Here is a 13014-nt window from a genome sequence, read left to right as displayed (position 1 = left end):
CATTTTGGCAACGATGAAAAATTTTGTCAGGTGGGTAGGCTCCATTTGATTTTATTTCATTTTGCCTAATCAGTCGATCAGTAGAAAACATAACTGAGATCAATGTTCTACTTCTCGTATATTTAATTCAAAAATGTGAACATGACGTCAAGAACTTCCAAGTATTTTCCCCTTTTTCAGCTGCTTTGGTTTAGTACTATAACAGTGACAGTGTGGAACTTGCCAAGCTCAGCCTTTGGCTCTTCTCATATTACAGGGTAGTCAATATTTACCAATAAAACTTCACTTAAACTCAATTAATTTGGTACCATTAGTATCTATACTGGTAGTGTAAGCTGGCATGTGAGCAGCACTGCAATGTTTATTTTGTTTTTTGCAATTTTTTTGGCTAATCAAACATTCTCTCATTTTTGAAGCGGCTTGATTAGAATTTCAAAAACCTAATTTACAAATAGAGTTCAAGTACCTTTTCTCTGTTCAGCAGCTTTTTTTATGTCAATCCAAATCACAGTCGACAGGTTTATTTCACTAACTCATCCCTACCATAGAATAATACAATCGCTGCACTTGGGAATCTAACCCACAGCTTCCCACTCACCAGCGATACTCAAGGCCACTCAGTCATTTCACTTCTGATCCCACTAAGCACTTTGGGATTCAAGTTTTGGAACACCTTATGCTTTTATATCCAAAACGCCACATGCAAGTGAACCAACTTACGAGGCGGAGAGCGGCTCCCACGCTTGGAGCTGCAAGGTTGCGGCAGTGACTTGGACAATTTTGAATGCCCATGGCCTGCCGTGCGTCTGAATAAAGAATCAAAAGAACAGTTAGACAGTGGGCCAGAAGTCGTGCACTGATGGAACATGCTCGATGCAAGCGTGAGCAGCTGGGTAAAATCTCGCAAGACTTCACGAGTGGACAATTAAGGCTACCTGATCACAAGGCAATGCACTTGTCAAAACCGGAGCCACATATATTACCGAACAAGCACTTGTGGCTACTCTTCAATAACCGGACATGTTTTCTCTTTTGCAAATTCTCAATTGCTTTACAAACGTTTCGGAAACATGTACCACATCAGGATTGAAAGGAACATGGCACGGACACTCGACCATTGCACAGAAATGCCTGTGTGTGCATTGCCTGCATGATACACACAGGTATATTACACAAGTAGCGCCTGCATTTATTTGAACAAGTAGCCTTGTCTTCTTCAAGTCAGCAACTCCATACTTTAGCGTGCATACGTGTAAGCATGTATGTGTAGCTCTTGTCGAATCATTGGTTCCAGCAAAACCCCGGGTTCAAGAATTCTCTTATCTCTTGAAGCTTCTATCTTCTGAATTACTTTGCCCGACTTTGTATGTTACGTGCATTTTCACCCTTTTTCAAAACACACAACACTTCTTGAATTTACTCGCGGATCACCGACATGCCTGATCAGGCACAAGGGTGGACTAGCTTTAGAGCTTACTGTGAACACAATAGGAAACTTGATTGCTGCCAGCACATTTTATTTTACACGTCAGAGAGGAGCATTGCAAAAGACAGTGTTCTGGCATCATTTCGTTCAACTTACGCATGCGATGATTCTGCGGCTGCTTTGCTGAAAGCAGGCTCCAACTTTGTCACAACCTGTGTTCTAAAAGCAAACTATCAAGGAAGAAATGCAGAAAGAAAAAAGGAACAACAAAATAAACACACACACGTACCAAGCTATCGAGAGATCTGTTTAGTAGCTGCTGGGCACTACAAGTGCACATTCTATCCATCATTTAAAAGCAACAGATAACAAAGTCAAGCAAGCAGGGTGCCACATTTCCATTTACTGCTATTTCTATGTAGGCCTACTAATGTCTCAAACCCATTTGTCTTTTACATCAGTGTCTTTTACAAAGGAGTTGGACTGTAGTAGTAATTATGAGTTGAAAGAGAATGCAAACAACATTCTTGTCGCAGCTCCTAGCTCTGTCCACAATCTCTGAATCACACTTCTAGTGCACAACCACTGTGCTACAGTGGGGGTTGTTTTTGTTTGATGGCACCACGTAGTATGAGAATGCCTTATAAGCCAAAAGCTGACTGATAAAGCATTGTATAATACCAGTTCATCAGAGTACAACCAAAGAAGCTCAGCCCCCAGAACTGCCGCGCACCCTCCCTTTGCACCAGGTGACAAAACAGTTGCTTGGGCTACCTGGTAATTTGGAATAGACATGTTTGCACAGCGCTTCTTAAAAAAGTAAAAAAAAACAAGAAAATGAGGACATAAGAAATGACATAACAGGGGCACTGACTTCACCTAAATTTTATTAGTGAAAATGCTAGAAATATATACATATGAGCACTGCAACCACATCTCAGCACAAACGCACAACCTATCGTATCCCAGCCAGATACGCAATTTCTTTTTGCACCATGCATAAAACACTACTAAATGTCCACATCTAACTTAAAAATATAATATTAATATTACAAAACCACATAAATTTCACAGGACCTTGTGATATCAGTCAACACGCTAATACACTGAAGGTTAGAAGCATTAGGTTTGCACTGGGTGGCCACCATCACGTACGCGCCTTCTTCCGGCAATAAAAGGAAGGAGGTCCAGATTTCTCCTCATTCCAACACACCATCACTCCACCTAAACTATTCTAAAACCATGGTTTGAGCATTCACTCATTTACAGAGCAGTGAAAGTTTTTCAGCCACTGAGAATACAACCTTGACATCTACCATATCCTCGACATGTTTGAAATTGTGTGAATTCTCATGCAAGTAGAGGAGCACTGCGACTCATTTAGTGTCACTGGCAACAGTTTGCTGATGCTTCAAATCCATGTTTAATGGTCCTAGGCATTTCTCCTACTACCGATATGAGCACATTCTCAGGAAAACCAGGCCCCGCCGCGATGGTCTATAGTGGCTAAGGTACTCGGCTGCTGACCCGCTGGTCGCGGGTTCGAATCCTGGCTGCGGCGGCTGCATTTCCGATGGAGGCGGAAATGTTGTAGGCCCATGTGCTTAGATTTGTATAAGTACCGTGCGCTAACCGATTGCGCCACTGGGGAATACTGTGCTTAGATTTGGGTGCATGTTAAAGAACCCCAGGTGGTCGAAATTTTCGTAGCCCTCCACTACGGCGTCTCTCATAATCATATGGTGGTTTTGGGACGTTAAACCCCACATATCAATCAATCAATCAATCAATCAATCAGGGAAACCAGCACTTGTCAGACAGGAAGCCTGCTGAACAAAGCTGTATTTTGGTGCTCGCCTACCTACATAAGATTTCACTACACCCGAAAAAGAGGATTAAGGTAGGCACTAATGTTGTATTCTCTGCACCAGGAAACCTTTGAGTGCTCCGTAAATGAGTGAATGCTCAAACCCCATGAAGTAGTGTTTGCACAACAAAACGTAGGAGGCAATTCATAGCATGCACTGTCCACACGCACAGAGGATAAGCCCACGATCATTGTGAATTCCTGGTTGCGATATCGTAATAAATCGGTAGAAGTAAACATGTAGCAAACAGCAGCTAGGAGAGGCTATAAAAAAAAACACAAATTTGAAGGATACAGAGAGCAAAGCGAATCTTCCAGTGTGTCGTTGGTAGCTTCTGTGGCTGTGTCCCGGTAACTTTGCAGAAAGAGGTTTTCTAGAGCTGCAATAGTGCAAGCATTCGAGGAACTTGTGAAAAAAAAAGATTAAGAAAATTAAAACTGCGCTTGCAAATTCAGAGGTTTTTTTTTTTTTTTTTGTTGGGCAGAAATTCTGAAGCTTAAATTTATACTATCTTAGATGGAATGATATCTGAAAATGAAAACATCAGAACCCACGAAGCATATTTCAGTTGTCTGGAAGGTTTGAACCCACAAACACCTATTTATTTTATTTAATAGATACTGCTGACACAAAGTCCATACAGGGTAAATAAAACACAGTGGTTTAACAAAAGTAAAACAATCTTCTAAGCTGAACTCGACAGCTTGGAACATACAACTGGAAAAAAAACGCAGCCAACACAAAACAACGCAAGCGTGCAAAGTTCAAAGTAAAATAATACAGTGTTCATGTGGGTAAGTTATTCCAGTCATTAATGGTGCATAAAAAACAGAATATTTGAATACTTTTGCTGCATTGATTTTGCACGCCTTCCGCCTAACTGTGTCACACATATCGACCTCTTCTCTACACCACCTGTACCTGACGGCGATTACATGGTGGCAACAATTCATGCCGTGATGCTTACGCATGGCGTCGCTGTTCCGCACACCATTTTGACAATCGTTGAAAACTGCACATGCCTTCCTATTGTCAATTTTGCCCTCACTGCCCAAATTCTTCCATAAGGCATCTCCCTGGCCGAAATTACTGCTCTAGAAGAACATACGGTTGAACCTTTCAGAGTGGATGATTGCTGCACTTCAGACCATGAACCCACTCTATCACTTTCATCAGGCGTCGACGTTGACCACATGGTACCATCAGACCTCGCTCCTGATCAAGCAGAATCCCTTTGTCACGTCCTGAAGTCCTATAGTGACATTTTCGACTTCGCCAGCACAGCTTTAAGCGGAACGAGTGTTGTTACTCATCGCATCAATACTGGTGACGCGAGTCCCATTCACCGATGTCCATACCGTGTTTCCGCATACGAGCGTACAGTCATACAACAAGAAGTCATAAAGATGCTTGCAAAAGACATAATCGAGCCCTCTTGTAGCCCCTGAGCTTCTCTTGTCGTCCTGATCAGAAAGAAGGATGGAACAAGGCGCTTTTGTGTAGATTATCAGCATCTCAACAAAATTACGAAGAAAGATGTTTACCTGTTGCCTAGAATCGACGATGCCTTAGACTGCCTTTACGGTGCTACGTATTTTTCCACTATCGACCTTCGATCTGGCTATTGGCAAATCGCTGTGGACGAGATGGACCGTGAGAAGACCGCATTCGTCACTCCTGACGGTCTTTATCACTTCAAAGTTATGCCCTTTGGTCTCTGTAATGCGCCGGCCACATTCGAAAGAATGATGAACTCATTGCTCCAAGGGTTTAAATGGTCAACCTGCTTATGTTATTTAGAGGACGTTATCGTTTTCTCGCCCACTTTCGACTCCCATCTCAAGCGTTTATCGGCGATTCTTGAAGTTTTTCGACAAGCCGGACTTCAACTAAACTCGTCGAAATGCCACTTTGCTCGTGGTCAAATAACCATACTTGGCCACATCGTCGATGCCCCAGGAGTCCGCCCGGATCCTGAGAAAATTCGCGCCGTCACGGACTTTCTTGTTCCGAAGTCAACAAAGGACGTTCGCAGTTTTGTGGGCTTGTGCTTATACTTTCGACGGTTTGTTAAGGACATCGCCATCATTGCACGCTCACTCACAAACCTCCTGAAGAAGGACACCCCGTTTTTCTGGGGCGCTGATCAAGCCTCATCTTTTTCCCAGCTGACGACGCTCCTTACAACACCGCCGATTTTAGCTCATTTCGATCCATCAGCTCCAACCGAGGTTTGCACTGACGCTAGTGGGCACGGCATCGGGGTAATGCTATTGCAACACCTACGCGGACATGACCGTGTTATAGCATATGCAAGCCGACTGCTATCTACCGCCGAGCGCAACTATTCAATCACGGAGCGTGAGTGTCTCGCTCTTGTGTGGGCAGTCGCCAAGTTTCGCCCATACTTGTACGGGCGTCTATTTTATATAGTCACCGACCACCACGCGCTCTGCTGGCTGTCCTCACTCAAGGATCCCACAGGACGCCTCGGTCGTTGGTCCCTACGATTACAAGAATACACGTTCACCGTATCGTACAAAACAGGGCGGTCACATCAAGATGCGGATTGCTTATCACGCTACCCTGTGGAAGAGGCTGCCCATACTGACACCTTTCCAGACCTTCTGTGTGTGACGCAGCTACTCAACCTTGGCCACGAACAACGCCGGGATGATTTCCTGCGAACCATCATTGACAAGCTTGAGTCAATGCCTCGCGACGCATTTCTACAAATGTTCCTGGTAAAAGACGGGATTCTGTATCGCCGTAACCTCGATCCATATGGCCATGACTTGCTTCCCGTCATACCAGCAAATCTTCATGCGACTGTTCTCAACCAACTTCATGACGCTCCTTTGGCGGGCCACTTGGGCGTCTCTCGCACATACGACCGTGTACATCGTCGTTTCTTTTGGCCTGGTCTTGCCCGCTCTGTTCCACGCTACGTCGCCGCTTGTGGGCCCTGCCAGCGCCGCAAAAGCCATCTTCCTTACCAGCTGGATTCCTTTAGCCGATCGACATTCCTATTGAACCTTTTTTTCGAGTTGGCCTCGACCTGCTTGGCCCATTCACGATCTCCAGCTCAGGCAACAAATGGATCGCTGTTGCCACTGACTCTGCGACACTGTACGCTATCACACGAGCACTTCCGACGAGTTGTGCAACCGATGTGGCGGACTTTCTGGTATATGATATTATTTTAGTACACAGAGCTCCACGCCAACTTCTCACTGACTGGGGCCGGACCTTCCTATCAGCTGTCGTTGATGAAATCCTGCGCTCTTGCTCTGCCAAGCACAAGTTTGCCACTTCGTACCATCAGCAAACCAACGGTCTCACGGAGCGCCTCAACCGCACCATAACCGACATGCTTTCTAAATACGTAGCGGCCGACCACCAAGACAGGGGCGTTCATTTGCAATTTGTGACGTTCGCATATAATTCGTGACGTCACGACACTGCCGGCTATTCACGATTCTATCTTCTATGCGGCCGAGAACACGCCCAACCATTTGACACTTTGCTGCCCTCGGTCACAGTATGCCGGCCAAGCCATCGCGCGAGCCGACCACGCACGCCAACTCGCCCGCAGCCGCCTGCAGGCCTCACAGGAGCACCAAAGACAGCTCTACGAGTCCCATCATCAAAACGTGCACTTTTCACCGGGTTCCATTGTCCTCCTCTGGTTCCCCACTCGACGTGTAGGGCTTTCTGAAAAACTGCTGTCACGCTACACTGGACCACACTGCCATTAGGTGACTGACGTTACATACGAGATCGTTTCAGCTGATTCAACAACATCATCGTCACCTTCGATTGACATCGTGCACATAGCTAGACTCAAGCCTTATCACCCTCCTTCTACCGCATCCGAGTTGCGCAAGCACAGAGACGGTGCTTCTACCGCCGGAGGGTTATGATACACAACAGCCGGCACAGCCTTTCTGCAAGAAAGAGAAAGACGACGTTGGTGGCTGGTTGTTGATGAACTGTTACCATCTTGTTCGCCGAGCACGGCGCATCGTATTTAATTTATTGAATAAGTAACCCGTAACAATATAATTATAACACAGAGATGTTTTATTTGGGGTAATTGTTAAAACAATAAAAAAACATTTTTTTTCAACACTCAGGGTCATCTCCCAATGGGTGCACCACTAGAAAATTTGACTGAGACTTCAGGTTATTTCGGTCACTAGCACGGGTGATTTTTTTTTAACAGGGCACAGTCGTCTGCAAGAAGTCTTATTTGGACAATCAGCTTAATAGAATCAAGAATTTCAGACATACAGGAAGAACAACAAAAGACTCAACACACTTCCCCGTGGTATCCCAGAAGTGATCAGCAGTCAGGTTGAGCGATGCCCGCCTATATCCACAAACTGCTCGCGATTTTTTAGGTATTCACCTATCCAAGAAACTAGTATTTCAGGACCATCATGAGATACCTTATCAAAAGATTTACTAAAATCCAAAATTAAATTATTTTGATTATAATAGTCAATAGCAGAAGCAAAACTGTGAGTGACGGAGACTATTTGTGTGTGGATTACCCCTCTCTAAAATCGTGTTGAGAGCTCGTTAAAGTTCTTCTGTCATCAAAAAAACTCACTTGGGGCTTTTGCAATAACATGTTCAATTAATTGAGCGAGAAGATGTTAGTGACATGGGACGACAGTTTTCTAAATGAAGACAATAACTTTTTTTGAATTCATATGCACCCAAACACATACATTTGAATACAAAACATCAATGGTCAATAATATTACAACCTTAAAGCTAGTGGTAACAGAAGCAAGCATATTTTACATGGTCCATATATTCGATCTTGTCTGGCACACCTATATAAAAATGTCATCCCCAGGGGCCCTTCATATGTTGACATCTCTCACACTGTGCGGGACAAGCCCTTTTTTAAATGTGCAATAAGTGCGGTCCACGAGATATTGTTGACGTGAGGTAAGTTTTATATTGGTGAAAACAGCCAATGTATCAATGGGCGCTTAGAATATACCCTTTTAATTTTTGAAGCACTGAACGGGGTCATATCGGCCTTGAAAAATCGAAGTTTAGTAGACAAATACAACTTCTTCAAAATTTACCACAGGGTGTATAAAAGATTTTTTATTTTCAGATTTATCCAAAAACATGGAGCCCCAGATATAGCCACATGTGCACAGAGAGGGGCGGTTAAGCATATGAAAGCAAAACTGAGGCCCTCTCTCAATATATATATATATATATATATATATATATATATATATATATATATTTCTCTCTACCTTTTTCTCATTCTCTCGGCCATAGCAACGCAATCACATGGTTGCAATAAATCCTTGTTCTACTGGCATGCCTGGATAGCCACATGGTTACAATGCTCGCATTAAAGCCATGGGAACCTAGGTTCGAATTACACCTCATCAAGCAATTTTTTTTTCATTTTATGTATTTCTTCTCTGTACTTCTCTGTTCCTCCATTCATTCCTCCAACACGTAGCTAGATGACAAATGGTGACATCATGCTCAGCGAGGTTTTTTTTTTTCACACACCGAACAGCCTGACCTCCGGTTTAAAGGACACTAAAGCGAAACAATGAATTAGTTTAGATGGATAAAGTATTCTCGAACTCTAGTGTCGCTAGTCTTACCATCATAAGTTGATAACTGAAGGATAAAAAAATGTTCAAAGTACCACTTTTAAAGTCCACACCGAAATATGCGTGTGTGAAATCACGAATTTCAAAATGCATTTGCCGTATCTTGAAGACAATGACTCCACGAAATTTCTCGAAACTTGGTGCCTTAAGTCTGTTGCCCCATCAGCAGATCATGCACTTCATTTTTACCTACTAGGGGCTACGTAGGCCTTAGTAAACACCATCAAAATTTGTGACGTCACAACGTTTGGTGCCAGAATTTCAAGGTGGTGTCGCTACCTTAAAATTCCGGCACTAAAAGAAAGGTGGCATCACCACCTTTTCTTTATGCATGCTTTCTCACTTGCCAAGCATCTTTTCGCAACGAGCATGGCGATTTCAGAATTGTGAAAGGGTAATTTACTAATGACAGACAAATCATTTTTCTCTTCAGAGTCCTTTTAAATAGCTTCGTATTTAGAACTCACATTTTATGTGCCAGAATCATGGCACAATAATGAGGCATGCTGTACAGGAGCGCTCCACGCTAATTTTGATGACCTGGTATTGAGAATCTGGGCACTGCACCTAAGCTTTATCCGCCTATTTTTTAACATGAAAGTGTTTTATGCCGGGTTCCACCACCGGCACGCCGACATATTTCTGTCAGAGATTTGACGTAAAATTATACTAACAGACTGCAAAAAAACGAGAAGAAATCTTTTTGGAGCAGAGCGTCGAACTAGCGATCTCACGCTTCTCGGCACGCAATGCCGACCACTACGTCACAGAACGAATTTTTTCCAGCTTGTTAACAGCAAGCCATTTATGAGAAATATTATGAGAAAGCACTTTATTCGAGACGAACTCGAGCTGGCACACGCTGATGATGATATCTACAGATGAGGACGTTATACAAATGGTGATTACACGTCCAATTGATAAAAAAGAGTCAGTGACTGTACTCACAATACACACCATTTGACAGTCCTCTGAGCTCCATAGCGTCAGTGTGTTTTCATCATCAGTAACGAGATGGCCCAACGGGCTCGCGTTTTGGGGCACTCTAGAGGTCGTCTCTTGCATTTTGGTAAGCCCTGCTTCTACAGAGCGAGTTCTCCCCTGCATGCACGCATACCAGACTCCCGATTTTGTAAAGTAAAAGGTGACTTCGCTTGCTGCCACAGCCGCATTTACGAGAGGAACACGCTGCTCACACACGAAGTAAGAATTGCGATGGTTGTTTGCGCTTGTGCTGTGTATACTTGTAGATTTGTTTCATGCATTTTTCTGTTTGAGCAGCGTACTTTAAGTGTCGAGCTGCTACAGCTGTTTGTCTGCACTCATCCTGTGTATGCTCATTTCGTGCGTGCTTTCTGGTTGAGGCGGCACTCCAAGTTTTGAGTTGCTTGCTGTTCTTTGCATGACATAACAATTTGTTGCTGTGGCATTCCCTTTTTCGCCCTTGTGGTGAGACAATGCACAATGAACGCTCAACTGTCTCTGCAAGAACACGTTTCACTTTGGTGGTATACCAATTCCTAAAAAGAGGGATCAACCGGGTTTTTTGCATAACAGCTCGTTCTTTTTACATCACCAGGAGAGGAATTCAAAGAAGGATTTTGACAGTTGAAATATGTAAGCAAAATTTATTGACTCGCAAACTAAAAATAAAAGTAGATGGTAACAGAGATTGGCCGACCTTTTCACATACCCGGTGATGTGGTTCCCTGCTTCCGATCAACATGTGCCTTGCATCCTAACAGTACTGAAACGTTTGTGCACACCGTGGCAAAGCTACCACAAGCCCCGTGGGCAGTTACACCGACAACTGAAAACTGTAGCAACACCAGCAGATAACACGGCTAAGCTGAGAATGTGGTGAAATTCATCAACATCAACATATCATCAACAACGCTAATAGCATGTTAGGATATTTACGCCGCAATTTTTCTAGAGCCCCATCGTCACTAAAATTATCGCTTTACAAATCCTTAATACGCCCCAAGTTAGAGTACGCAGCATCAGTATGGGATCCAAGCCAGGAAAATCTAATCGCTTCTCTCGAGCTTGTTCAAAATAATTCCGCTCGCTTTATCCTGTCAAACTATAACCGTACTGCCAGCATACCTTCAATGAAAAGCAGCCTTTCCCTTCCCTCTTTATTATCACGCAGGAAACTTTTTCGGTTAACCATGCTGCATAAAATATATTATCATTCCTTCCTGCGCAACGAACTCTTACCCCAACCACTATACATTTCCCATCGCATTGACCACCGTCACAAGGTTGGCATTAACTATTATCATACAAAATCTGCCACTCAGTCATTCTTGCCCCGTTCGTCCCGGGAATGGAACCACCTTCCCGCTGAAATTGCGGGTATCACCGATAACCAACTGTTCCGTGCTGCCTTAGCCAATATTGTATATGCAGAAATATCTGATGTTTAATCTGTGTTTGTGTGACCACATTGTTGCGATAATACTAATTTGTTTTGTCTTTCCTTTCCTTTTTATGTACACAACGTTTTTGTAACCATGCTACCTCATGTTATGCCTTTGTTCTGTACCACCCCCTCTGTAATGCCTCTGGCCCTGAGGGTATAATAAATAAATAAATAAATAAATAAATAAATAAATAAATTCAGAGCTTTGTCAGAGAAATAGGTAGTTTCGTCCTAGTAAAAAAAAAAAAAACATTGTAACACTAAACATTGCATAGCCCATTTAATAGCGCTCCTCCAGTCAGATGTACACGAAATGAAGTTGCAATGCACAAATTTGGTGCCTTTTTTGTATCCAGAGCAGACCTTTCATAAAACACTTCCTTACTCTCTGTGGGTAATCCTACTAGATGCAAAAACTTTCATATGACGCATAAGCTACTGATGTAGTATTAGCTACAGAAACAGAATCAACCAAGATAATAATGAAAAAATGATGCCGTCTGTAGAGCTCGATCAATATGGCACTTTGTTAGTCATTAATCTGTTTCTCTAATACACCATAGTTTTGTTTAAACAGTCTGATCGTTCCTAAATTGTAATTAACTGTTCCTAATCACAGTAAATGTATGGACTCACCAGGTAAGAGATTATCGGGTACTTTGAAACCGAGAGGTATAAGTTTTTCCAATGTCTCTCTGTTGTCGCTGTCTACTTGCTTCAGGCATTCTGTCATTTCGTTAATTGATGTTAATTTCTCCTGGATCACTTTTTCGAGCCTTAACACAACCATCTTCAGCTCGGCCTGAAACAAAATAGACAAAACAAAGAGGTGTTAATGCGCAAATACAGACCAGATGTTAATTCATCCAATGTAGCGCGTGTGTGTGTGTGTTTGTGTGTGTGTGTGTGTTTTACAATATCGGCCGTACAGAATAAACTGTGAACAGTTGGGTCGTAGTAAATGTGGGGCAATGAGACGCTGCAGGATGGCACCATCATAGCCCCGGGCTACCCTTTGATATTGCTGACCACACCTAGAACGGAGATCTGAGAGAAAAGACTCCTGTCAATATCGTGACAGCTGAACATATAGACCGCATTCATAAGCACCACTTAATGGAAAAAGCCTGAGCGGTCTGATAATCGTAAACAAACGAAAAGCACCACATCAATGAGTACGTTAGGGGATAACCACAAAATTCTAACGGGTTAGCACACAGTGCGTCAGAAAACACGGCAGCGTTGGAGCACTCAACGTGATGTCTTATAACACGCACCTCAATAAGTGTCGCCTTTTCAAAGACTTGCGTAGCGGCATTCGTGGAAGCCGATTTGGTTTCAAGAATGCCAGAAGGGCCCTGTAGACAGTTGGCGGCGTTCGGGATTTCAGCGTCAAGACAAGCAGCAAGTTCTTTCAGCGCAGCAAACGCTTGGTCCGTAGAGCCGTCCATTGCTAAAAGGATGTGAACGACGCAGCAGGGATAAACTAAAAGTGCAACGAAGAATTGAAACGGCCGACTTCGTAGCGCAGCTACGGCAAACAGCAGAGCCAGACAACACCTATGGCCGAGCCAAATCTACCGCCACTCTGGAACACAACTGAAAATTGCCAACGAAAATTCCGCCAATGGG

General features: G+C 43.4%; 1 protein-coding gene across 10 annotated transcripts in view; it reads right to left on the bottom strand.

Annotated features, from left to right (window-relative positions):
* Nucleotides 1-12996, bottom strand: part of LOC119174559 (uncharacterized) — a 33174-nt gene extending 20178 nt beyond the window's left edge. For 6 of the 10 annotated variants that reach the window (XM_037425513.2, XM_037425517.2, XM_075895442.1 and 3 more), the window contains exons 1-5: nucleotides 12660-12996; nucleotides 12019-12184; nucleotides 3589-3673; nucleotides 1583-1645; nucleotides 721-806 (exon numbers count right to left, since the gene is read on the bottom strand). In XM_037425513.2, coding sequence (XP_037281410.1) covers nucleotides 721-806; nucleotides 1583-1645; nucleotides 3589-3673; nucleotides 12019-12184; nucleotides 12660-12833 — 574 coding nt within the window. In that variant the 5' untranslated portion in view covers nucleotides 12834-12996. The remainder of the gene's footprint in view (nucleotides 1-720; nucleotides 807-1582; nucleotides 1646-3588; nucleotides 3674-12018; nucleotides 12185-12659) is intronic. The other 4 variants (XM_037425520.2, XM_037425515.2, XM_037425518.2 and 1 more) reach the window with 2 other exon arrangements.
* Nucleotides 12997-13014: the final 18 nt, after the last annotated feature.

This window comes from Rhipicephalus microplus, chromosome 5, assembly GCF_043290135.1.
Source record: "Rhipicephalus microplus isolate Deutch F79 chromosome 5, USDA_Rmic, whole genome shotgun sequence".
Taxonomy (NCBI): Eukaryota; Metazoa; Arthropoda; class Arachnida; order Ixodida; family Ixodidae; genus Rhipicephalus; species Rhipicephalus microplus.
Note: the sequence above shows the minus strand (reverse complement) of the source record. Positions and strands in the feature narration are given on the sequence as shown.